The sequence below is a fragment of the Nerophis lumbriciformis genome, linkage group LG01, assembly GCF_033978685.3.
Source record: "Nerophis lumbriciformis linkage group LG01, RoL_Nlum_v2.1, whole genome shotgun sequence".
Classification (NCBI taxonomy): Eukaryota; Metazoa; Chordata; class Actinopteri; order Syngnathiformes; family Syngnathidae; genus Nerophis; species Nerophis lumbriciformis.
In genome coordinates, this window is record NC_084548.2 from 76,361,908 (window position 1) to 76,389,660 (window position 27,753).

Here is a 27,753-nt window from a genome sequence, read left to right on the forward strand (position 1 = left end):
GCTGCAAATGGCCTCCGGGGCACACTTTTGACACCCCTGCTATAGATAATAACAAATTAAATGTGATAAATCTATGGATAAAAAGCAAAGCCTGGCGACGCATGCGCGTTTATCAGAACTCTCTCTCTCTCTCTCTGTCTCTGCCCCTCCCTCACCAATGCTGCTGTTTGTTTTGTTTTTAACCCCTTCTTAACCCTGAACGTACATTGAAAATACACGCAACCCTAACTCAAAATGCTGGACATTTGAGGCATTTAAGAAACTCCGCCCTGACAGCTCCGCAAAAGAGGACATGTCCGGTGAAAAGAGGACGTATGGTCAGTCTATCCTAGCCCGTTACCTTTTAGCATGCCGTGTGTTGTGCATTGTTTACACAACGTGTGTTACGCTACTTAATATCGGTATTAGCGTCCCTTCACTGGCTCCCTGTGCGTTATCGAATCAATTTTAAACTCCTTTTATTTGTTTTTAAATGTCTAAACCTTGCGCCAACCTATCTCTCCGACCTCCTTCAGCCTTACTGCCCCACCCGATCCCTAAGATCAGCCGATCAGCTGCTACTGACGGTCCCTGACTCAAGGCTGAAGCTTAGAGGTGACAGAGCTTTCGCCGTTGCTGCTCCCAAGCTCTGGAACGACCTACCCCTGAGTGTTAGACAAGCCTCCTCTCTTCCTGTTTTTAAATCTCTCTTAAAAACATACTTTTATTCCATGGCTTTTAACACTGAGTGATATCCATCCTGCAATGGCGCCCCACAATGCACCTGCTGTGAACCTGTTTTTATTTATTCTATTTGTTTATTTATTTTTTATCGTGTTGTGTTGTGTTTGCTCAGTACTCGTATTATCTTTTAACCTGCCCATTGTACAGCACTTTGGCTACCCTTGTGGTAAATTTTAAATGTGCTTTATAAATAAAGTTGATTAATATGTCCGTGTGGAAACTCGTTCGGTACACCTCCGAACTGAACCGGAACCCCCGTACCGAAACGGTTCAATACAAATACACGTACCGTTACACCCCTAACAATAAATGTGAGTGTGTGAATGTGAGTGTGAATGTTGTCTATCTGTGTTGGCCCTGCGATGAGGTGGCGACTTGTCCAGGGTGTACCCTGCCTTCCGCCCGAATGCAGCTGAGATAGGCTCCAGCACCCCCCGCGACCCCATAAGGGACAATCGATAGAAAATGGATAGATGGATGAATGGATAATTATGACTGAAAGGACAAGATCACGGGTACAAGCGGCCCAAATGAGTTTCCTCCGCCGGGTGGCGGGTCTCTCCCTTAGAGATAGGGTGAGAAGCTCTGCCATTCGCGGGGAACTCAAAGTAAATCCGCTGCTCCTCCACATGGAGAGGAGCCAGATGAGGTGGTATCTGCTCAGGATGCCACCTGAACGCCTGTTTAGGGCACGTTAGACCGGTAGGAGGCCGCGGTGAAGACCCAGGACACGTTGGGAAGACCATGTCTCTTGGCTGGCCTGGGAACGCCTCGGGATCCCCCGGGAAGAGCTGGACCAAGTGGCCGGGGAGAGGAAAGTCTGGGCTTCTCTGCTTCGGCTGCTGCCCCCGCGACCCCACCTCGGATAAGCGTAAGAAAATGGATAATAAAATAGTTTTCTTTGCCTATAGTCAGGATTAACAAAATAAAAGGCAAACGCCACAAAATGTCCAAGTGAAAAGTATCGGTATCAGCGATGCCTGCCCTGTTGTCCTCCAAAGGTTGGGTTTGTTTACTCCCCTGCAGAGAGCGTTAGGCACTGATATGCCCTTGTGTAGAAGGGGCGGGGCTAGACACACTTGATGGATATTGGTCACTTCCTCGTTGGCGACGGTGACAATTTCTACTGTATTTGTTTTCCTTTTTTATTGTCGTGAATGCTTAAAAACGATATATTTATTAGGAAAGCCTTTGGGTGTGTCCTCCTCCTCCCGCAGGCACCTGCTGACCGACAATGGCTGTGAACGTCTACTCCACCTCAGTGACCAGCGACAACTTGAGTCGCCATGACATGCTGGTCTGGATCAATGATTCCCTGCAGATGAACCTCAACAAGATCGAGATGTTGTGCTCAGGTGAGGACGGTGCTCATTGTGCACAGTTGAAGACCTCCGTTGCTCGGACAGTAGTGTGATATTAATAATTGTGTTCCTTTAGATTGGGGGTATGGAACGTGTTAATGTCTCTTGTTTTCATTTTAGCAGTTAAGCCAACTAGCCAGTCATTAGCGCGTTAGCTTCCTTGTCCAGTAAATGAGCTGTACCGCCGCTCCGTGAGTAGGCTTGCAAAATTCCGGGAATATTCAAAGTTGGAAATTTTCCATGGGAATAAACATTGAACGCAACATGCTAGATCTTGCAGCATGATTATTAGCTAAAACAACCTGATTTTAATGCAAATTCAGTAGAATTTCAACCCTGTACTGTGCATTCCTCCATCACATGTGCAGTGCATGCCAAGATAATTGCCAGCATGCTCCACACTACAGCAGGGCTATTGAGGCCACACTAGTATTTGAGCCCAAGGACTTCATCCAGTCAGGTAAGTGTTGATGGAGTAAATATATTTGATGTATGGTATTTAAGTGTAATTGCTTGTAACTGTAGACTACTCAAGCTAGCTAGCTGTTCCTGTGCTTCTTCAATGATTTTGGGGCCAATATCTCTAGCTAGCTAGGTTTATGTACCACCACAGTCTAATAATGAACACAAAATATTTCTCCGTTAGCCCTGATGCTAATTTTGACTGTTAAATCCCATTCATTTATGCTAACAATGTTAGCGATCAGAATTGACCTTTTTTGTGATGTGTAAAGTTCAAATAGCAAATACTAAATCAAAAGGTGTAGTTTCCTCTGCCTTCTGTTGTCATACAAGAATGTAGCTTATCGTTTGATTTAGCATGCTGATTGACTGTTCATTTATTCATCTAGGCCAGGGGTGCTCATTACGTCGATCGCGAGCTACCGGTCGATCGCGGAGGGTGTGTCAGTCGATCACCAGCCAGGCATTAAAAAAAATAGTCCTAAAAATGAGCGATCATAAATCTTCACTATGACGTCACTTTCGTCACTTGATTGACATTCACGGCACCCGAGGGTCTTCTGAGATGACGCTGGCTGCTGCCAGCTCATTAAAATTACCGACCGGAAGGCGAGAAACACTTTATTTCAACAGACTCTGGCGCCGTACCTGTCGTCAAAACTCCAAAGACCGACTGCACAGTTGCGCTAACAAAATAAGAGTCTCAGAAAGCTGGCGCGCACAAGCTAGCAAGCTACGGAGTTTGCCGACAATGTATTTCTTGTAAAGTGTATACAAAGGAGTACGGAAGCTGGACAAATAAGATGCCAAAAACCAACCACTTTCATGTGGTATTGGACAGAAAGGAGGACTTTTTTTTCTCCTCCATTCGAAAATGCGGACATTATCAGCACCACTGTCTGATTCCAATCAATACAAGTCATCACAATCAGGTAATACACCAACTTATATTCTTGTCTTCATGAAAGAAAGGAATCTATATGTGTTAAACATGCTTGTATTATCTTTAAACACCTTTAAGTTGTTAACAATATTAACTATATGTGTTAAACATGCTTGTATTATCTTTAAACACCTTTAATTTTTTAACAATATTAACTGTGTTAAACATGCTTGTATTATCTTTAAACACCTTTAAGTTGTTAACAATATTAACTATATGTATTAAACATTCTTGTATTATCTTTAAACACCTTTAACTTGTTAACAATATTAACTATATGTGTTAAACATGCTTGTATTATCATTAAACACCTTTAACTTGTTAACACAAACATATGTTTCATAAATAAGTAAATATAAATAATATATATGAATGAGGTAGATCCCCACGACTTGATCAATTGAAAAGTAGCTCGCCTGCAGAAAAAGTGTGAGCACCCCTGATCTAGCCTATGTCTATTCATTTGTCCATCAGTAACATATTTTTAAAGACTACTCCAATTGTTTAGCTGACTGTTTATTTATTTTTGTGTGGCATTGCATTAGTGTTTGACAAGAATAAGTAAATACAAAGAGAATAATGCCACGTGTGATGTGTGGAGACATTTCACCCCAACCAATGTAGGCAGAAAGGCGGTGCAAAGAGCTACGTCAAAGATGCAGCAGCATATAGACAAGTGCCCAATAATATATCATTATTGTCATTCCCCCATTCATTCCCATGGATGGTGTCCAACGTTGAATACTCAATAAATGGTCAATATTTCCACACTTCCTGTGGTAGATTGCAACCCTATCTGTGAGTGCAATTATCAATTTGATAATCATTTTATTTTAAAAGTGTAACACTAACCCCCAGTTTGTTTCCCTTATTACATCCCTAGTTTAGGTTATTTGTGTTTTTTGCCACTCGCCCGTGTCTTTGAACTGCAAATAGCAGGCATCTATTGTAGTGTTGTCCCAAATCATTTACTGGCATTACATTGAAGGTTGCAATATTTACCTGCTTCCTCTTCTTCTCGCCTTTTTTTGTGTGTTTTTTATTCTGAATTGCAAACAGTTGAGTAACTCCCTTGCCTTCCGCCACGGAACCAAAATGGCGGGGATTGAGGTTGTACTCCGAGCAAACCCACTTGTGCACAATGGAGTTGTATCGTAGAGCTAGGAGATAAAACAATATCAATATATATCGTAGTGATGGGTTGATGAGGCGTCATGAAGCGTTTCGACACATTGCAAAACTGTATTGATACTGTGTCACTAAATACTGACATCTGCTGGACATTAAAAATCCCTACAGGCAACCTATGGACCGACTCAACTGACACTGATTTGATGCCCTAGTACAGGGGTCACCAACCTTTTTGAAACCAAAAACTACTTCTTGGGTACTGATTAATGCGAAGGGCTACCAGTTTGATACACACTTAAATAAATAAATATATTGTTATTTGTAAGTTACACCTAAGTGTGATTTAAACAAGAATACCTAAATAAATACATTTATATACCGTATTTTCCGCACCATAAGGCGCCCTGGGTTATAAGCCGTGCCTTCAATGAACGGCATATTTCAAAACTTTGTCCACCTATAAGCCGCCCCGTGTTGTAAGCCGCATCTAACTGCGCTAAAGGAATGTCAAAAAAACAGTCAGATAGGTCAGTCAAACTTTAATAATATATTAAAAACCAGCGTGATGTGGGCGCGCACGGAGTCGTATATCAACATGGACGGAGCTGCTGAAAAAAGCCACCCGGCCTCTTCGCGTAAACTTAAACTTACCTTAACCACTCGCTCATCTTTTCTTCATCCATCCCTTCGAGTTAGCTTTTATGATGACGCCGGCTGGAAAGGTCTCTTTTGGCAAGGTCTTCCTTTTGAATATCACCATGGGTGGAAGTTTCTGGCCATTAGCATGGCAAGCTAGAACCACAGTGAAGGATGACTTCTCATTCCCTGTGGTGCGAATATTCACCGTACGTGCTCCCGTTGTATCCACAGTGCGGTTCACAGGTATATCAGTTGCTGTGAAATAGTAGTCCGTGTGCGGATGGAGAGATTGCGTCTTTTCATGAACCGGATCCCTGTCGCTTAGTAGGAGCCATTTTGTGGTCTTTACAGATGTAAACACACAAAGGAAATGAAACGTACGGTGATATCCGCGCGCTTTTTCTTCTTCTACGCGGGCGGGTGGTTGCTTACAGTAGAAGAAGAAGCGCTTCCTGTTCTATGGGGGCGGGTGCTTACCTTGGCGGTTGCTTGCGTAGAAGAAGAAGCGCTTCCTGTTCTACCGGGAAAAAAGATGGCGGCTGTTTACCGAAGTTGCGAGACCGAAGCTTTATGAAAATGAATCTTAATATTTATCCATATATAAAGCGCACCGGGTTATAAGGCGCACTGTCAGCTTTTGAGAAAATTTGTGGTTTTTAGGTGCGCCTTATAGTGCGGAAAATACGGTATATAAAAAAAATGGGTATTTCTGTCTGTCATTTCGTCGTACATTTTTTTTTCCTTTTACGGAAGATTTTTTTGTAGAGAATAAATGATGAAAAAAACAAACTTAATTGAACGGTTTAAAAGAGGAGAAAACACGAAAAAAATAAAAATAAAAATTTGAAACATAGTTTATCTTCAATTTCGACTCTTTAAAATTCAAAATGCAACCGACAAAAAGAAGAGAAAAACTAGCTAATTTGAATCTTTTTGAAAAAATTAAAAAAATAATTTATGGAACATCATTAGTAATTTTTCCTGATTAAGATACATTTTAGAATTTTGATGACATGTTTTAAATTGGTTAAAATCCAATCTGCACTTTGTTAGAATATTTAACAAATTGGACCAAGCTATATTTCTAACAAAGACAAATCAGTATTTCTACTAGATTTTCCAGAACAAAAATTTTAAAAGAAATTCAAAATACTTTGAAATAAGATTTAAATTTGATTCTACAGATTTTCTAGATTTGCCAGAATAATTTTTTTGAATTTTAATCATAGTAAGTTTGAAGAAATATTTCACAAATATTCTTCGTCGAAAAAACAGAAGCTAAAATATTTATTATTCTTTACAATAAAAAAATAAAAATTTACTTGAACATTGATTTAAATGTCAGGAAAGAAAAGGAAGAAATGTAAAAGGTAAAAAGGTATATTTGTTTAAAAATCCTAAAATCATTTTTAAGGTTGTATTTTTTCTCTAAAATTGTATTTCTAAAAGTAATAAGAAGCAAAGTAAAAAATAAATGAATTTATTTAAACAAGTGAAGACCCATCCATCCATCCATTTTCTACCGCTTATTCCAAGTGAAGACCAAGTCTTTAAAATATTTTCTTGGATTTTCAAATTCTATTTGAGTTTTGTCTCTTTTAGAATTAAAAATGTCGAGCAAAGCGAGACCAGCTTGCTAGTAAATAAATACAATTTAAAAAATAGAGGCAGCTCACTGGTAAGTGCTGCTCTTTGAGCTATTTTTAGAACAGGTGTGAACTGGTCCTTACGGGCTACCTGGTGACCGCGGGCACCGCGTTGGTGACCCCTGCCCTAGTATATACAATAATATAAACCAAGTCATTGTATTTCATTTAGGATTATTTCATATCTTCATTTAAATAAAAATATATTTTTATCTTTTTTAGATATAGTCAATAAATAATGTGAACATGTATCATAACATGGAAATCTAAGAGAACGTGTTGTGGATGATTGTGGACTGGGAATTTTTTTAATGTAATTTTTTTACACATTTTTATTTAAAAAAAAAAAAAAAAAAAATTCCGACATATTACATTTTAGACGATTTCTCTTAGTTATTATTTCTCCGGTTGTAGAAAAGACACGCTCTCAGGGCACAGAGGAGGCGTCAGTGCGACACAGTTGGCGTATCGGTCACGTGACCAAAACAGCTCATAATCGGTCACGTGACTTTCTAAAAGCGGTACGCGCACCGACACAGGGTTTTGCTCTATGAGCTCGACGCATGCGATGCATCGGTGTTGCCGGACCCATCACTAATATATCGCAATAGACATGTAATCATCAATAAAAAATGTGTTCACATAATGTTTTTTTATTTGTCGAACAAAAGCGTAAGTTGCGAAGCAAGGTTGGCTGATCACTGATCAGTAGGAGTGACACGCTAACAGCCAATCATTTACCAGTATCAACTGTCAAGTTTGGCTGCACCTTTCTTGTTTCCTGCCCATTGATTCTTTGCATGGAGTGAGAAGAGAGAGTAAAAATGAGGCTTTTAAAGTAAGACATTGTTTGTTCGCAGGTGCTGCCTACTGCCAGTTCATGGACTTGCTGTTCCCGGGCTCGCTGCCTCTGAAGAGAGTCAAGTTTGGCGCCAAGCTGGAGCACGAGTACATTCACAACTACAAGCTCCTGCAGATTGCCTTCAAGAAGATGGGCGTGGACAAAGTGAGTACCGAGACGTCGCCATGACTCTGAGGCGGGTTTCTGCTTTTGTTGTTTCTAGTTGTCATTGACTTTATGTTGAGCAAGGCGGTGGATGTCATCAGTAACTGGCAGGAGGAAACATCACATTGTTTAAATCCATGCCACCCCCACACTTTAGCAGTAGTGTCCATGATGGCGCTATATACAGGAGTCAACACTTCCTGCACTGGTGGATTTATACAACACATTTTTATTGATATTATTTACATGTCTATGACAATATATATTGATATTCTTTCATCACCCAGCACTAATGTCAAATATTGTGTTTATATTAACTGTCAATAGCACTCAACATACCTATGTGAGATCATTTACACTTAATACAAGTGATCGGTATCAACTGATCTCGCTACTGGATGATTGGTATCATAAAACCCTGATCATAACATCCCTATTTAACATGGAACTTTATGAAGGCTCATGTTTTAAATACAAAAACCAAAAAGCAGTGAAGTTGTCAGGTTGTGTAAATGGTAAATAAAAAGAGAATACAACAAATCCTTTTCAACTTATATTCAATTGAATAGACTGCAAAGACAAGATATTTCATGTTCACACTGAGAAACTTTTGTCATTTTTTGCAAATATTACCGTATTTTCCGCACTATTAGCCGCACCTAAAAACCACAAATTTACTCAAAAGCTGACAGTGCGGCTTTTAACCCGGTGCGCTTTATATATGGATTAATATTAAGATTCATTTTCATAAAGTTTCGGTTTCGCAACTACGGTAAACAGCCGCCATCTTTTTTCCCCGTAGAAGAGGAAGTGCTTCTTCTTCTACGCAAGCAACCGCCAAGGTAAGCACCCGCCCCCATAGAACAGGAAGCGCTTCTTCTTCTACTGTAAGCAACCACCCGCCCGCGTAGAAGAAGAAGAAGCGCGCGGATATTACGTTTCATTTCCTTTGTGTGTTTACATCTGTAAAGACCACAAAATGGCTCCTACTAAGCGACAGGTTTACGGTTCATGAAAAGACGCAATCTCTCCATCCGCACACGGACTACTATTTCACAGCAACTGCCTAAAGACTTTCAAGAAAAGCTGGCTACTTTCCGTGCATATTGTAAAAACAAGATAGCTGAAAAAAAGATCCGGCCAGAGAACATTATCAACATGGACGAGGTTCCACTGACTTTTGATATTCCTGTGAACCGCACTGTGGATACAACGGGAGCACGTACGGTGAATATTCGCACCACAGGGAATGAGAAGTCATCCTTCACTGTGGTTCTAGCTTGCCATGCTAATGGCCAGAAACTTCCACCCATGGTGATATTCAAAAGGAAGACCTTGCCAAAAGAGACCTTTCCAGCCGGCGTCATCATAAAAGCTAACTCGAAGGGATGGATGGATGAAGAAAAGATGAGCGAGTGGTTAAGGGAAGTTTAAGTTTACGCGAAGAGGCCGGGTGGCTTTTTTCACGCAGCTCCGTCCATGTTGATATACGACTCCATGCGCGCCCACATCACGCTGGTTTTTAATATATTATTAAAGTTTGACTGACCTATCTGACTGTTTTTTTGACATTCCTTTAGCGCAGTTAGATGCGGCTTATAACACGGGGCGGCTTATAGGTGGACAAAGTTTTGAAATATGCCGTTCATTGAAGGCGTGGCTTATAACCCAGGGCGCCTTATGGTGCGGAAAATACGGTAGCTCATTTGGAATTTGATGCCTGCAACATGTTTCAAAAAAGCTGGCACAAGTGGCAAAAAAGAGTGAGAAAGTTAAGGAATGCTCATCAAAGACTTATTTGGAACATCCCACAGGTGAACAGGCTAATTGGGAACAGGTGGGTGCCATGATTGGGTATAAAAGCCGCTTCCATGAAATGCTCAGTCATTCACAAACAAGGATGGGGCGAGGGTCACCACTTTGTCAACAAATGCCTGAGCAAATTGTTTAAGAACAACATTTCTCAACAAGGAATTTAGGGATTTCACCATCTACGCTCCGTAATATCATCAAAAGGTTCAGAGAATCTGGAGAAATAACTGCACATAAGCCATGATATTACTCACCCTCACATCAGTGTGTAAAGGATATCACCACATGGGCTCAGGAACACTTCAGAAAACCACTGTCAGTAACTACAGTTGGTCGCTACATCTGTAAGTGCAAGTTAAAACTCTACTGTGCAAAGCCACAGCCATTTATCAACACCCAGAAACGCTTCGCTGGGCCCGAGCTCATCTAAGATGGACTGATGCAAAGTGGAAAAGTGTTCTGTGGTCTGACGAGTCCACATTTCAAATTGTTTTTGGAAACTGTGGACCAAAGAGGAAACGAAGCATGGGGACTGTTCTAGGGTGAAAGTGTAAAAGGCAGCATGTGTGATGGTATGGGGGTGTATTAGTGGTCAAGACATGGGTAACTTACACATCTGTGAAGGCACCATTAATGCTGAAAGGTACATACAGCTTTTGGAGCAACATATGTTGTTATCATGGACGCCCCTGCTTATTTCACTAGGACAATGCCAAGCCAGGTGTTACAACAGCGTGGCTTCATAGTAAAAGAGTGTGGGTACTAGACTGGCCTGCCTGTAGTCCAGACATTGAAAATAAAATATGAGAAGGGAGACTGTTGAACAACTTAAGCTGTACATCAAGCAAGAATGGGAAAGAATTCCACTTCAAAAATGTGTCTCCTCAGTTCCCAAACCTTTACTGAGTGTTGTTAAAAGGAAAGGCCATGTAACACACTGGTAAAAATGCCCCATTGACAACTTTTCTGTCATTAAATTCCAAGTTAATGATTATTTGCAAAAAAGAAGAAAGTTTCTCAGTGTGAACATGAAATATCTTGTCTTTGCAGTCTATTCAATTGAATATAAGTTGAAAAGGATTTGTTGTATTCTCTTTTTATTGACCATTTACACAACCTGACAACTTCACTGCTTTTGGCTTTTGTAGTAACACAAAAGATGGCTCTTGCATCATTTAAAAGTGAGGTGTAAAAAGTGTGCAGACTGCTGCAGTACTGCGTGGCAGCCAGCAGAGGGCAGAAGTCACTTTCAGGAGAGAGCAAAGTCATGCATGACCTTTTCAAGCTAATACAAATACATACAATACAGTCTGTGACGTCCCACAAACATGCATGTTAGGCTAGTGACCGTCCTTCTCAAATAGTGTGGTGGGCCTCCTTGGCGGGCGCGTTGTGATGCCAGGGGGGCGGGTGTAACCTCTGGGGACATGCTTCTTTGCGTCAGTAGAATGTGATGAAGGGTATGTAGCACTTGGCTTCACTGGAACCACGGTGGGAGAGACCTTTTCATGTTAATAAACTTACAATGGTATGCAGAGGTATACTTATAACAATTTTATAGGCAAATTATACTATTGATATTCATGGTTGAAAGTGGGGGGGGGTGCAAAATATTTTCTTCTCCCTAGGGGGGGGTGTAACAGAAAATATACAAGATACACCATATACAGGTAAAAGCCAGTAAATTAGAATATTTTGAAAAACTTGATTTATTTCAGTAATTGCATTCAAAAGGTGTAACTTGTACATTATATTTATTCATTGCACACAGACTGATGCATTCAAATGTTTATTTCATTTAATTTTGATGATTTGAAGTGGCAACAAATGAAAATCCAAAATTCCGTGTGTCACAAAATTAGAATATTACTTAAGGCTAATACAAAAAAGGGATTTTTAGAAATGTTGGCCAACTGAAAAGTATGAAAATGAAAAAAATGAGCATGTACAATACTCAATACTTGGTTGGAGCTCCTTTTGCCTCAATTACTGCGTTAATGCGGCGTGGCATGGAGTCGGTGAGTTTCTGGCACTGCTCAGGTGTTATGAGAGCCCAGGTTGCTCTGATAGTGGCCTTCAACTCTTCTGCGTTTTTGGGTCTGGCATTCTGCATCTTCCCATTCACAATACCCCACAGATTTTCTATGGGGCTAAGGTCAGGGGAGTTGGCGGGCCAATTTAGAACAGAAATACCATGGTCCGTAAACCAGGCACGGGTAGATTTTGCGCTGTGTGCAGGCGCCAAGTCCTGTTGGAACTTGAAATCTCCATCTCCATAGAGCAGGTCAGCAGCAGGAAGCATGAAGTGCTCTAAAACTTGCTGGTAGACGGCTGCGTTGACCCTGGATCTCAGGAAACAGAGTGGACCGACACCAGCAGATGACATGGCACCCCAAACCATCACCCAACCATGCAAATTTTGCATTTCCTTTGGAAATCGAGGTCCCAGAGTCTGGAGGAAGACAGGAGAGGCACAGGATCCACGTTGCCTGAAGTCTAGTGTAAAGTTTCCACCATCAGTGATGGTTTGGGGTGCCATGTCATCTGCTGGTGTCGGTCCACTCTGTTTCCTGAGATCCAGGGTCAACGCAGCCGTCTACCAGCAAGTTTTAGAGCACTTCATGCTTCCTGCTGCTGACCTGCTCTATGGAGATGGAGATTTCAAGTTCCAACAGGACTTGGCGCCTGCACACAGCGCAAAATCTACCCGTGCCTGGTTTACAGACCATGGTATTTCTGTTCTAAATTGGCCCGCCAACTCCCCTGACCTTAGCCCCATAGAAAATCTGTGGGGTATTGTGAAAAGGAAGATGCAGAATGCCAGACCCAAAAACGCAGAAGAGTTGAAGGCCACTATCAGAGCAACCTGGGCTCTCATAACACCTGAGCAGTGCCAGAAACTCATCGACTCCATGTCACGCCGCATTAACGCAGTAATTGAGGCAAAAGGAGCTCCAACCAAGTATTGAGTATTGTACATGCTCATATTTTTCATTTTCATACTTTTCAGTTGGCCAACATTTCTAAAAATCCCTTTTTTGTATTAGCCTTAAGTAATATTCTAATTTTGTGACACACGGAATTTTGGATTTTCATTTGTTGCCACTTCAAATCATCAAAATTAAATGAAATAAACATTTGAATGCATCAGTCTGTGTGCAATGAATAAATATAATGTACAAGTTACACCCTTTGAATGCAATTACTGAAATAAATCAAGTTTTTCAAAATATTCTAATTTACTGGCTTTTACCTGTATATGTGGATATTTAGCCTTAGCCTTGAATGAACACTTGATGCATATAATCACAGCAGTATGATGATTCTATGTGTCTACATTAAAACATTCTTCTTCATACTGCATTAATATATGCTACTTTTAAACTTTCATGCAGAGAAGGAAATCACAACTAAAAAAAATCACTATTTTTTCATACGGTGTTGATCTGGAAATGTTTGCCTCTGCATTTTGATGTTGACGTGCGGAGCAATGTTCCCTCTAATGTTTCATGTGTGTGAGCAAACGCACAAACACCCTGAGCATTCAGTGGAATACATATGTGCACACTGTGGTCATACCAGCAGCACATTAACAATTTAAATGTCTTATTATTATAATCAAGTGACTAGTCAATTTAGATTATTTTCTAATAGATGTGATTTGGCCCACTTAGATATGATTATTTTTTTAATCAGCTATGCACTATAGCAGTGGTTCTCAACCTTTTTTCAGTGATGTACCCCCTGTGAAATTTTTTTAAATTCAAGTACCCCCTAATCAGAGCAAAGCATTTTTGGTTGAAAAAAAAGAGACAAAGAAGTAAAATACAGCACTATGTCATCAGTTTCTGATTTATTAAATTGTATAACAGTGCAAAAATATTGCTCATTTGTAGTGGTCTTTCTTGAACTATTTGTAAAAAATATATTAAAAAAACTAAAAACTTGTTGAATAGAGATGCGCGGTTTGCGGGCACAACCGCGGAGTCCGCGGATTAGCCGCGGATCGGGCGGATGAAATAAAAAAAAATTAGATTTTATCCGCGGGTCGGGTCGGGTCGGGTGGTTGAAATAGAAAGAAATTAGATTTTAAATAGATTCAGGCGGGTGGCAGTTAAACCAATTGGGAAATATATATACATAGTTAAATGTTGTTACCCACATACGAAAAACGAGCAGGCACCTGCAGCATATGCCACAACAGAAGAAGAAAAAAGAAAAGAGATGGACACTTTTACGGAGCGCAGAAGGGACGCCTCGCCGGGGTCCGGGACCGAGGCCCCTTCCCCCGAGAGGGCCCCACCGGGAGCCGTAGCTGAGGCGATCCGCGAGAAGGGCCCGACGCACGTCCAGGGTCACCACCGCGCCCACCGCACCGACACCCCGCCTCGTCCGCCTTCGCCGCGGCCGGCGTCACGCGCAGCAGGTAAGCAGCTTACCTGCCCGCCACCCCCGTGGCCGGGGGCTCGTAACAGGGGTCACTCCGCGCACTCCGCCCGCGCAGCTTACCTGCCCGCCACCCCTGTTGCCGGGGGCAACAGGGGTGGCGTCACAAATGTGTCACATTTTTGTGTTGATTTATTTATTTTATTTTGTGGTTTGAATTCGTTTTTGGAGCTGTCATTCCACATTTATCAGTATTCACATTGGTCAGTAGGGGGCAGTAGGGCGTTTCTTCCCAATTGAATGCTATCGCCTGCAGACCGGAAGTGTCTTGTCATTCTGATGAGCGCGACCAGTCTGTGAACAATTGAAACGTCCTGTGTGCTTTTTCCTCCTGTATAACAGGTTAGTTTTGGTGAATCAACTCACTGAATAATATCCATGTGATCTTTATAAGTTTAAGTACACATTCTGATGGTGGAGCCTAACTCTAAAGTGTTTGTGAGTTGTAGTTTGTATTTGTGAATGAATCCAGTGCACAGCTGCAGTAATCAATACAAAAAGGCGACGTGAGTGCGCAATGTTTATATAGGAACTTCTGATCCTAATTCAGACTCCCAAATTAGAGCTCCCGTTTTCTTATTGATTTTATAATGTATATTTGTATAATGTGTGTGTTCTGAAATAGTGACAAGAGAATAGAACTAGGATGGACAATTCAACCCTTAACTCAACAATGAGTAGATGAGTGTTATGTGTGTGTAAATGTGTAAATAAATGAACACTGAAATTCAAGTATTTCTTTTATTTATTTATTTATATATGTATGTATATATATATATATATATATATATATGTAATAAAATATATATATAGCTAGAATTCACTGAAAGTCAAGTATTTCTTATATATATATATATATATATATATATATCTTAACCACGCCCCCCGCCCCACCCCCGACCACGCCCCCTCCTGAAATCAGAGGTCTCAAGGTTGGCAAGTATGCTGTTACTCCAATGCCGGTGGGGGGGAAAAAATGAAAACCTCAATGTTGATTAATCGTGCAGCCCTAATTTTAACCAAAATAATGTTTGGAAAGTAGGAAAGTATTATATTTGTTGCAGTATTTACCATATTTTTCGGAGTATAAGTCGCCGAAAATGCATAATAAAGAAGGAAAAAAAACATATAAGTCGCACTGGAGTATAAGTCGCATTTTTTGGGGAAATGTGTTTGATAAAAGCCAACAGCAAGAATAGACATTTGAAAGGCAATTTAAAATAAATAAAGAATAGTGAACAACAGGCTGAATAAGTGTACGTTATATGAGGCATAAATAACCAACTGGTATGTTAACGTAACATATTATGGTAAGAGTCATTCAAATAACTATAACATATAGAACATGCTATACGTTTACCAAACAATCTAATTGCTAAATCGCATGAAATCTTATACGTCTAGTCTCTTACGTGAATGAGATCAATAATATTATTTGATATTTTACGCTAATGTGTTCATCATTTCACACATAAGTCGCTCCTGAGTATAAGTCGCACCCCCGGCCAAACTATGAAAAAAACTGCCACTTATAGTCCGAAAAATACGGTAAATATTATCAAAGTTTTAAATATATGCAATTTCATACAGAACATGTATTTTTTCTGTCATAATGGAAAGAACAAATTGACATTAAACGTGACACCTGTGCTCTAAATGATGCTGGGATAGGCTCCAGCTCACCCCTCACTCCATAGGACAAGCGCTATAAGAAAAGGAATGAAAGTAGAGTGCATTGACGTTCTGACCTCGTCTTTCAGATCATCCCCGTGGACAAACTGGTGAAGGGCAAGTTCCAAGACAACTTTGAGTTCGTGCAGTGGTTCAAGAAGTTGTTTGACGCCAACTACGAAGAGCGGGATTATGACCCGGTGGAGGCCAGGCAGGGCCAGGACGCCGCGCCCGCTTCCAACGCCTCCATGTCTGCGTTCAACAAAGCCCCGAAGAAGGCCATCAGTCAGGGTCAGCGCGCCGCTTGGACCAAAGGGAAAAAGTTTTAGTCTTCATGGCTGACCGTCCTCCTCTCTTTGGTCTCTTCAGCTCCTCAGAGGCCGCCCGTCGCCAAGGTAGCGCCCAAAGTGTCCACCGTCAGCGCCAGGAAGTCCGGAGGCGCAGGAGTTGACGACGAGAGGGCGGAGCTCATCAATGAGGTTACAAAAAGCAATAACCAAAGGTTGATGGATGGAGCCCTTTGACGTGTGTGTGTGTGTGTGTGTGCTGCTCCTCAGGTGGATGGCCTGAAGTGCACCATCCAGGACATGGAGAAGGAGAGAGACTTTTATTTTGGTAAGCTGAGGAACATCGAGTTGATTTGCCAGGAGAACGAAGGCCAAGGCGACCCCACGCTGCAGAAGATTGTGGAAATCCTCTACGCCACAGACGTGAGTGTGTTCCAGAAGGAAATGATCTGTGATTAGTTTGTGTACAGGCAGGCACATTTTATCAAGTGTAAAACAAAGTGAAGCAGCGTTATTAGTTTGGGTGTCCTAATCCAGTGTTGATATCAGCAACAAGTATCGACTTGCATGTAAAATGTGCGATACAAGCAGTCAACATCTAAATGTCCTCTTTTCTTCTATTTTAGTCAAGTCATTTACAAAAGGTCAACATGCTAGGCTATAGGCTACTAGGCGCTAGGAGCTACACAACAGCTAAGCACACAAGCGTAACAGTTGAACTTGACTCTAGTCCAAAAACAGCCACCTTTGTTCATAATAAAAAGTATCAAATAATTATACAGTCCTCTGGGGTAAATGCATTTCTAGGAAGTTGGACTAAATATACATTTGCCAAATGACACAATTAGGGCTGCAGCTAACGATTATTTTTCTATCGATTAATCTATAGATTATTTTTTTCGATTAATCGGTTAATCTATAGATTATTTTTTTCGATTAATCTATAGATTATTTTTCCTTTTACCGATTATTTTTTTTATTTAAAATGAAGAGGAAAAAATAAATGTAGGCCAGTTTTTTCAAAAGGCATGGCTTTTATTTACAAAAAAAAAAGTATGGCCACTCAGTCAACATTGACAACAACATGACAAAATATTCTGTAACAATGTAAACATTTAAAACTTTTAACATTTAACAAAATTAAAAGTAGCTTACCGTATTTTCCGCACTATAAGCCGCCCCGGGTTATTAGCCGCACCTTCAATGAATGGCATATTTCAAAACTTTGTCCACCTATAAGCCGCCCCGGAATATAAGCCGCGCCTACGCTGCGCTAAAGGGAATGTCAAAAAAACAGTCAGATAGGTCAGTCAAACTTTAATAATATATTAAAAACCAGCGTTCTAACAACTCTGTCCCAAAATGTACGCAAATGTGCAATCACAAACATAGTAAAATTCAAAATGGTGTAGAGCAATAGCAACATAATGTTGCTCGAACGTTAATGTCACAACACACAAAATAAACATAGCGCTCACTTTCTGAAGTTATTCTTCATTCGTAAATCCTTCGAATTCTTCGTCTTCGGTGTCCGAATTGAAAAGTATGTGTATAAGGTAAGACATATTATCTGGCACTTTGTTTCGCAATATTATGCAAACACAACTTTTCTTACCTTCTGGTACCTGCTGATCTGTATTTGGGATCTCTATAAATCCTGAAAAATTGTGCGAGTCCGCCTTTGTAGTCCGTGACGACACCGTAGTCTATAAGCGTCTTTTCATGAACCGGAAACACCAAGAAGCACCACCTTTAAAATCATCCAGGTGAAGTTCGCTTGCTAGCGTTGTTGCCTTCATTGGAATAGTGATGGTGCTGACACTTCTGCTTGCTGCTCTCTGCTCAACAACCCACTGTTCCAGTTTGTCCTCCAACAGTTGCCATCTTGCTTTGTTCCCTCGGAAACTCTGTTTTGTCTTCTTTACCTGGCGCAGGTCATCTTCTTGCTTCCTCCACCTACGCACCATTGATTCATTTATGTTATATTCTCTTGCTGCTGCTCTATTTCCGTGTTCTTCGGCATGACTTATTGCCTTAAGTTTAAATTCTGCGTTATACGCGTGTCGCTTAGTAGGAGCCATTTTGTGGTCTGGTCTTTACAGATGTAAACACAAAGGAAATGAAACGAAAATCCGCGCGCTTCTTCTTCTTCCGGGGGCGGGTGGTTGCTTACAGTAGAAGAAGAAGCGCTTCCTGTTCTATGGGGGCGGGTGCTTACCTTGGCGGTTGCTTGCGTAGAAGAAGAAGCGCTTCCTGTTCTACCGGGAAAAAAGATGGCGGCTGTTTACCGAAGTTGCGAGACCAAAACTTTATGAAAATGAATCTTAATATTTATCCATATATAAAGCGCACCGGGTTAAAAGCCGCACTGTCAGCTTTTGAGTAAATTTGTGGTTTTTAGGTGCGGCTAATAGTGCGGAAAATACGGTATTTGCTTTTTAATGTGCAAATATAAAAGTAAACATCCAGTGCAAATCTTAATATTCTGGAATAGTATAAGCATTTCAAAAGTAAAAGTATTGCTTATTTTGCTTTAAAATGTGCAAAAATAAAGATAAACATCCAATACAAAAAAGTGCAAAACGGAAATATTCTGTAACAAGTGTAAACATTTCAACAAAAGTAAAAGTATTGCTTATTTGCTAAAATGTGCAAAAATAAAGCTAAACATCCAATACAAAAAAGTGTACAGTGTAAACATTTCAACAAAAGTAAAAGTATTGCTTATTTTGCTTAATAACACAACAATGATAGTATGATTAAAGTGAAAGTTAATTGTTGGTTTGTACATAGTATATGTAACTGTTAATGTTGTAAAAGGTATTTGCACAACTAATTAACGTTAGCGTTTGTGACACGTCTTGTGCCGTGGGGTTCTTTCAGGACCGACAGACTGAACGCCAGACGGCTTTGCCAGGTTTACAATCTTTTAATTTTACACAAAGTCTTTTCTCTTCCAACTCTTTTCTCTCCTCGCTTTTCGGCTCCTCTTCCTCGCTCGCTCGGATCGCGCACCTGGGCACGATTGCGGCGTCGCTCCCGGCGCGCCCCGCCTCGCCGCTCGCTCGCCGCCGCCGCCTCTCCACAGCGTTAAAGAGGAGCGCGTCTTTGTAAACACTGAACAGGCACGCCAAACGCGCCTCTCAGAGCGAAACGGTGCTTTAGTTTATGAATTTACAACGCAGATACAAATGACACATTCATGTTTTTGTGTAATAATGACAACGTATACGCACGCGGACGATTTACTTGGTGATGGCAAGAACGCTGTCGGGGGTTTTCTTTTCAAATGTTCGTTCATAGCCGTTGGGCTGCTATGATAGGCCATTTCCGCTCGACACAGTGTGCATACAACAACATTATTAGGCCGTTTATTGAAATACTCCCACACTTTTGACGACTTTTGGCGTGCTTTTTTCCCCTCGCTCGCATCGTCTGCTTTGCGCTCCGCCATGACAGTAGTGTGACGTAAATATGCGACGCGCCGACGCACAAAAACGGCGTCGACGTATTTACGTAACCGATGACGTCGACTATGTCGACGCGTCGTTTCAGCCTTAGACACAATTAGAATCATGAATAAAATATTTTCTTAGATCATTAAAAACCTATTTATGACATTTTACATACAATTTTCAGCATTATGAGAGCCCTCTAGACATGAAGTAGCACCCACAGAGTCACCTTTACACGTATAATAGACCTAATACTATAAAATAACACTTGTACTGTAATGTCATAAGGCCCTTTTCCACCAAAGGTTCAGGAATGTTCTGTTCCTGTTTGTGTTTGCACCGCATTTCACAGTCCAGGTAGTTTGTACAAATCAGGCTGATGACACATGGAGGAGCGGTTTACTATATTTATACACTGATGCCATGTCAATAAATATTAGCTCAGAGTTGTTTTACTAAAAAGTAAGTCAATGAAATACAAAGCAATAATATACAAAACAATATGATTTAAAAAATAAAGTGCACTTAATTGTTCATAAAAAGTCAGTCAGAACGTCGTCCTCTCATAAATGTTGAATTCATGAGTGTTGGACGATTTCTTTTGGTCCATTTAGACTGTAAATAACAATATATACATAAAAAATGTCAGTGTTTATCTGTAAATAACAATTATATAAATAATAATGTCAGTGTTTATCTGTAAATAACAATATATACATAATAAATGTCAGTGTTTATCTGTAAATAACAATTATATAAATAATGTCAGTGTTTATCTGTAAATAATATATACATAATGAATGTCAGTGTTTATCTGTAAATAACAATTATATAAATAATAATGTCAGTGTTTATCTGTAAATAATATATACATAATGAATGTCAGTGTTTATCTGTAAATAATATATACATAATGAATGTCAGTGTTTATCTGTAAATAACAATTATATAAATAATAATGTCAGTGTTTATCTGTAAATAACAATTATATAAATAATAATGTCAGTGTTTATCTGTAAATAACAATATATACATAATAAATGTCAGTGTTTATCTGTAAATAACAATTATATAAATAATAATGTCAGTGTTTATCTGTAAATAACAATATATACATAATAAATGTCAGTGTTTATCTGTAAATAACAATTATATAAATAATAATGTCAGTGTTTATCTGTAAATAACAATATATACATAATAAATGTCAGTGTTATCTGTAAATAACAATTATATAAATAATGTCAGTGTTTATCTGTAAATAATATATACATAATGAATGTCAGTGTTTATCTGTAAATAACATTATCAATAATAAGTGTCAGTGTTTATCTGTAAATAACAATATATACCGTACATAATAAATGTCAGTGTTTACAACACAAACACATTAGCCTTAGCGTTAGCTTGTTAGCATTAGCATTCTGTTCACTCAGGTTGAGGCTAATAACTCCACAAATGGAATGTCACTGACTACTTTTAAAACATGTAATAGAGTAAATAGTTAATATTTGATGTTATTCTCCTTTATTTCACATTTATCCAACAAAGTCAGAGTAGTAAGCAGCTTCCAGTCCGGCTTCATACTCCTCCGTGAATACCTTTTAAAAGAGTCCGTCCACTTCTCCTAACCAAATTAACTTTGTTCAAATAATAAACTGCATAGAGTTTAAAGACTAGGACTGAGTAAAAACACTCAAATAGTTCCACTGATCAGCGTTCTTCAGCACAAAGATGCCCCACAGGAGTTCCTTTCTTCTTCCTTCTCTCTGTTGTCATAGCAATATAAGAAATAAACAAGAATATTCCAATGGGTTTGAAAAAGACCTTTTAGGAACACCAATCAGTGTTCGACAGCACAGCCTGCCCCCATAAAGGTTCCCGGTCGCTTGGAAAAGTTCCACCTAGCGAGGAGGAACTCTGAAAGGTTCCTGCAAAAACTAAAGCTACCTGGGTAGTTTTTGGTGGAAACCCAGGGGAAACTTTATTTACCCCAATAAATGGTGGATGGATGGACAATGACGCAGTGCTAAAATAAATACATTCTAACTAAAGTAATGATTAATAATAATATCCATCCATTTTCTATCGCTTGTCCCTTTTGGGGTTGCGGGGGGTCGCTGGAACCTATCTCAGTTGCATTCGGGCGGTAGGCGGGGTATAATAATAACTAGGGATGTCCAATAATATCGGCCGATAAATGCGTTAAAATGTAATATCGGAAATTATCGGTATCGTTTATTTATTTATTTTTTTTATTAGATTTTTTTATTTTTATTAAATCAACATTAAAAACACAAGATACACTAACAATTAGTGCACCAACCCAAAAAAAACCTCCCTCCCTTATTCACACAGAAGGGTTGTTTCTTTCTGTTACTAATATTCTGGTAGGTTCCTACATTATATATCAATATATATCAATACAGTCTGCAAGGGATACAGTCCGTAAGCACACATGATTGTGCGTGCTGCTGCTCCACTAATAGTACTAACCTTTAACACTTCATTTGACTCATTTTCAATCATTACTAGTTTCTATGTAAATGTTTTTAATTTATTTATCTTATTTTTTTTTTTTTTTTTTTTTTTTTTTAAAGTACCTTATCTTCACCATACCTGGTTGTCCAAATCAGGCATAATGTGTTAATTCCACGACTGCATATATCGGTTGATATCGGTATCGATAATTAAAGAGTTGGACAATATTGGAATATCGGCAAAAAGCCATTATCGGACATCCCTAATAATAACATATATTTCTTAAATAAACTGTCAATGAAAATACAGATTCACCACTTTAGTCATCATTTTTGCGCCAAAAAAACTTTCTGACTTGGCTCCAGATATGGCGTCACATTAGTGCCAAAAATCCGAGCGCATAAAAACTGTTATCGCGCGCTGATTCTCCACTTCGTGCGCGCGCGAGACAACTTTTTGCGCGCGCGTGGTGCCTTTTTGCGCGCGCGATGCCTTTCTGCGCGCGCGCAACGCCTTTCTGCGCGCTCTCTGTGTACTCCTGGCATCTCTCCTCGCACTGTCATGTTTCTTTTTGGCACTTTGGGGGCGGGTATGCTTAGACGGCCCCTTCTTTCTGATTGGCTGTGAGCATTTTTCATATGACCAATGATTCTCCAGTGTAGCAACGTTGTAGCCATCTTACCTCAATCATTACATTGATGTCAATGGTACATGTACTAATTACATTACCATAACTTGCTCCATTTTCCACCAATTTACTATCGGTTTGCCTTGTTACAAATCTTATTACATGTAGATATGACATAGGATGCTGTACCTGTTGAAATGACCTCTTTCGCTTTAAAAAAAAATGACTTAATTGTGCAACATAGTTGTGTAGGGTCAGTGTTAGTCAGTTCTCTGATTATTCTAAACTGTTTCAGAATACATTGTTAAAAACTATTTTTAACATTTTATAAACAAAATTCAAAGATTATTTCATTAATTTTATGGCTGAATCAAAAGAAATTCCATAAATTAGAAAACAAATGTTCAAGAAGAAGTGAAAATATAAAATAATGTTATTGCTGGTGGACCAGTTCTGGCTGAAAGATGTGATTATGGTGTTTGTTGTCTTATTATTTATTTGGCTCACATTTTGTATTACCGTATTTTCCGCACCATAAGGCGCCCTGGGTTATAAGCCGCGCCTTCAATGAACGGCATATTTCAAAACTTTGTCCACCTATAAGCCGCCCCGTGTTGTAAGCCGCATCTAACTGCGCTAAAGGAATGTCAAAAAAACAGTCAGATAGGTCAGTCAAACTTTAATAATATATTAAAAACCAGCGTGATGTGGGCGCGCATGGAGTCGTATATCAACATGGACGGAGCTGCGTGAAAAAAGCCACCCGGCCTCTTCGCGTAAACTTACCTTAACCACTCGCTCATCTTTTCTTCATCCATCCATCCCTTCGAGTTAGCTTTTATGATGACGCCGGCTGGAAAGGTCTCTTTTGGCAAGGTCTTCCTTTTGAATATCACCATGGGTGGAAGTTTCTGGCCATTAGCATGGCAAGCTAGAACCACAGTGAAGGATGACTTCTCATTCCCTGTGGTGCGAATATTCACCGTACGTGCTCCCGTTGTATCCACAGTGCGGTTCACAGGAATATCAAAAGTCAGTGGAACCTCGTCCATGTTGATAATGTTCTCTGGCCGGATCTTTTTTTCAGCTATCTTGTTTTTACAATATGCACGGAAAGTAGCCAGCTTTTCTTGAAAGTCTTTAGGCAGTTGCTGTGAAATAGTAGTCCGTGTGCGGATGGAGAGATTGCGTCTTTTCATGAACCGGAAACCTGTCGCTTAGTAGGAGCCATTTTGTGGTCTTTACAGATGTAAACACACAAAGGAAATGAAACGTACGGTGATATCCGCGCCCTTTTTCTTCTTCTACGCGGGCGGGTGGTTGCTTACAGTAGAAGAAGAAGCGCTTCCTGTTCTATGGGGCCGGGTGCTTACCTTGGCGGTTGCTTGCGTAGAAGAAGAAGCACTTCCTGTTCTACCGGGAAAAAAGATGGCGGCTGTTTACCGTAGTTGCGAGACCGAAACTTTATGAAAATGAATCTTAATATTAATCCATATATAAAGCGCACCGGGTTATAAGCCGCACTGTCAGCTTTTGTGTAAATTTGTGGTTTTTAGGTGCGGCTAATAGTGCGGAAAATACGGTAGTAGCAAATAGGTTTGTGTTTTCTTACATAACCCCTACTAGTAAGAAAAGTATGCATGATATCGGAAGTGGAAAAGTTGCAGTTATAAATAAATACAACCTTTGATTGTGTGTACACAAGCAAAGACTCACAAGATGACATGTGACAGTGAAAATGGAGCTTCCAAAAGAAAATCATCTTGTCTGTGGTCTCTCTCTCTCTCCACCGCCAGGACGGTTTTGAGATCCCGGATTCTGAAGAGCAGGAGGAGTTTTAGCATTGAAGCAGTTACCTCCATGCCCTGTCCCCTCCCCCAACCACCACCCGCCGGGCTCAAAGTCTTCTGTGGGCAAAGTCTTGGCCGCCGGCCTCTTCTTCCTGTCAGCCCCGCCCCCAGGAAGTATGTGTTGGTATGAGACAGGAGTGTGTGTGTGCATGCATGTACTGTACTTTTTTTTTTAGCAATCTATAAGACTTCAACGTGTCCCAAACTAAGTCCAACTGATGTTTTTTTTTTTTTTGTGTTCCGCCGCCAATCAGTGCCTCACTTTTTCTGGCGTTTTCCTTTTTTACATTCCCAACCAATCCACTTATTCTAAAAGAGGCCACCTATTTCACGCTTATTCCGTTCAATTTGATTGTCTCTTACCAATTGGAGTTGGCTGCTAGTCATGAAGAGGTGCCTTGCTGTGGGCCGAGCTGTCAGTCCTCACCTAAAATGTTGCCACTGCAGTCCCCACCAGTGGAGTCAGACCTGCATCGCTGCAAACGCTGAATGTTGTGTGTGTAATCGTGTCAAGTGTGTGTGTGTGTGTGTGTAAAAACAAAACACTTTGGCGTTTGAGATCCTCCTCCTGGTTTCTTTGCAACAAACTCAGTCAAATGGCCTTAATCAAGCAAACCTCGTCATTTCCCCTCCAGTGTAATGTTCTATCAGTGTTTAGGTGTTTTGTATCAATGTCAGGGTATTTAGGACTGGAGCTCAGGCATGTCCGCTGTGACTTGTCCTCCATCGAGCGCGTCTCTGGTTGCTGAGGCTTTCTTTTAGTCATCGGGGTGCTCAAAAGGCAGCAAAGGTTCACCTCCCAAGCGGAGAGCGCTGCCGAAAAAACAAAAGACGAGCAGCAGCCTCGCGCCTCTGACGCCCTTTTTAAAAACAAAAAAACAACCCAGTGAATGTTGCACACAATCAGACGGTGCCTGCGTGTTCTTTTGCCTTCTCATTAAAAACAGACTGTTTCCAAATCTTCACTCTTCTTTTTGTGTTCAGGCAATATTTCCCCTTCTTTTAAGAAACCTTACAATTGGCCTTCATTCTGTCCAAAGTGCTCCTTTTTTGACATTTTAAAAAGACTCATAAATGGAATAAAAGAGCAAAGCCAAAAGCAGTGAAATTGTCAGGTTGTGTAAATGCATACTTGCCAACCCTCCCGAATTTTCCGGGAGACTCCCGAAATTCAGCGCCTCTCCCGAAAACCTCCCGGGACAAATATTCTCCCGAAAATCCCCCGATTTTCAGCCGGAGCTGGAGGCCACGCCCCCTCCAGCTCCATGCTTTTTCTGACGGGAAGACAACAGGGTGACAAGAACTAAATCATCCATACTAGAGATACATTGTATTATTATGTTTATCTTACCTAAAAATAATTATATTTACTAATTAAAAAAAAAAAAAAAACTAAATACATTTTTACTATATTTTGCTAAAAACATCAAAATTAATTGTATTTTTATTTGTATTTTTTCCGACTCCTTATTACATCCAGCCATAGAATTATACTTTAAAATAAAAATATTTGAAGTAATTAATGTTAAATGATCATAATTCATTTAAAATGACCATATTTAATTATTAAAATAATTGCTTGTTTATCAACAACTTTAGCATTTTATTCATTACATTTTGAAGCTCTCAGAAGCCAAGTTATGTTATATTCCTTAATATTTATTTATGCAAGTTTGAAGTATCAATTATCCAAACACAGTTTTGTGTGCATATTTTCAGGATATATATATATATATATATTTATGTATGACATACTTGACTTGGTGAATTCTAGCTGTCAATATACTCCTCCACTCTTAACCACGCCCCCAACCACGCCCCGCCCCACCCCTGACCACGCCCCCCACCTCCCGAAATCGGAGGTCTCAAGGTTGGCAAGTATGGTAAATGGTAAATAAAAAGAGAATAAAACAAATCCTTTTCAACTTATATTCAATTGAATAGACTGCAAAGACAAGATATTTCATGTTCACACTGACAAACTTTCCTATTTTTTGCAAATATTCGCTCATTTGGAATTTGATGCCTGCGACATGTTTCAAAAAAGCTGGCACAAGTGGCAAAGAAGAGTGAGAAAGTTGAGAGAATGCTCATCAAAGACTTATTTGGAACATCCCACAGGTGAACAGGCTAATTGGGAACAGGTGGGTGCCATGATTGGGTATAAAAGCAGCTTCCATGAAATGCTCAGTCATTCACAAACAAGGACGGGGCGAGGGTCACCACTTTGTCAACAAATGCCTGAGCAAATTGTTTAAGAACAACATTTCTCAACAAGGAATTTAGGGATTTCACCATCTACGCTCCGTAATATCATCAAAAGGTTGAGAGAATGTGGAGAAATCACTGCACGTAAGCCATGATATTACACACCTTGGATCTCTCAGGCGGTACTGCATCAAAAAGCCACATCGGTGTGTAAAGGATATCACCACATGGGCACAGGAACACTTCAGAAAACCACTGTCAGTAACTACAGTTGGTCGCTACATCTGTAAGTGCAAGTTAAAACTCTACTATGTCATTTATCAACAACACCCAGAAACGCTTCGCTGGGCCCGAGCTCATCTAAGATGGACTGATGCAAAGTGGACCAAAGAGGAAAAGAAGCATGGGGACTGTTCCAGGGTGAAAGTGTAAAAGGCAGCATGTGTGATGGTATGGGGGTGTATTAGTGCCCAAGACATGGGTAACTTACACATCTGTGAAGGCACCATTAATGCTGAAAGGTACATACAGCTTTTGGAGCAACATATGTTGTTATCATGGACGCCCCTGCTTATTTCAGTAAGAAAACGCCAAGCCACGTGTCACAACAGCGTGGCTTTATAGTAAAAGATTGTGAGTACTAGACTGGCCTGCCTGTAGTCCAGACATTGAAGGCTAAAATATGAGAAGGGAGACTGTTGAACAACTTAAGCTGTACATCAAGCAAGAATGGGAAAGAATTCCACTTCAAAAATGTGTCTCCTCAGTTCCCCAAACCTTTACTGAGTGTTGTTAAAAGGAAAGGCCATGTAACACACTGGTAAAAAATGCCTTTTTTGCATTGTGTTGCTGCCATTCAATTCTAAGTTCATGATTGTTTGCAAAAAAGAAGAAAGTTTCTGAGTGTGAACATGAAATATCTTGTCTTTGCAGTCTATTCAATTGAATATAAGTTGAAAAGGATTTGTTGTATTCTCTTTTTTATTTACCATTTACACAACCTG

General features: G+C 40.1%; 1 protein-coding gene across 1 annotated transcript in view; it reads left to right on the forward strand.

The window, feature by feature from the left end:
- mapre1b (microtubule-associated protein, RP/EB family, member 1b) overlaps positions 1-25,500 on the forward strand; it is a 29,421-nt gene extending 3,921 nt beyond the window's left edge. Inside the window, exons 2-7 of the mRNA XM_061926026.1 lie at positions 1,941-2,078; positions 7,766-7,911; positions 15,930-16,131; positions 16,210-16,319; positions 16,398-16,550; positions 24,488-25,500. Of these exons, the coding sequence (XP_061782010.1) occupies positions 1,958-2,078; positions 7,766-7,911; positions 15,930-16,131; positions 16,210-16,319; positions 16,398-16,550; positions 24,488-24,532 (777 nt within the window). The 5' untranslated portion in view covers positions 1,941-1,957 and the 3' untranslated portion in view covers positions 24,533-25,500. The remainder of the gene's footprint in view (positions 1-1,940; positions 2,079-7,765; positions 7,912-15,929; positions 16,132-16,209; positions 16,320-16,397; positions 16,551-24,487) is intronic.
- Positions 25,501-27,753: the final 2,253 nt, after the last annotated feature.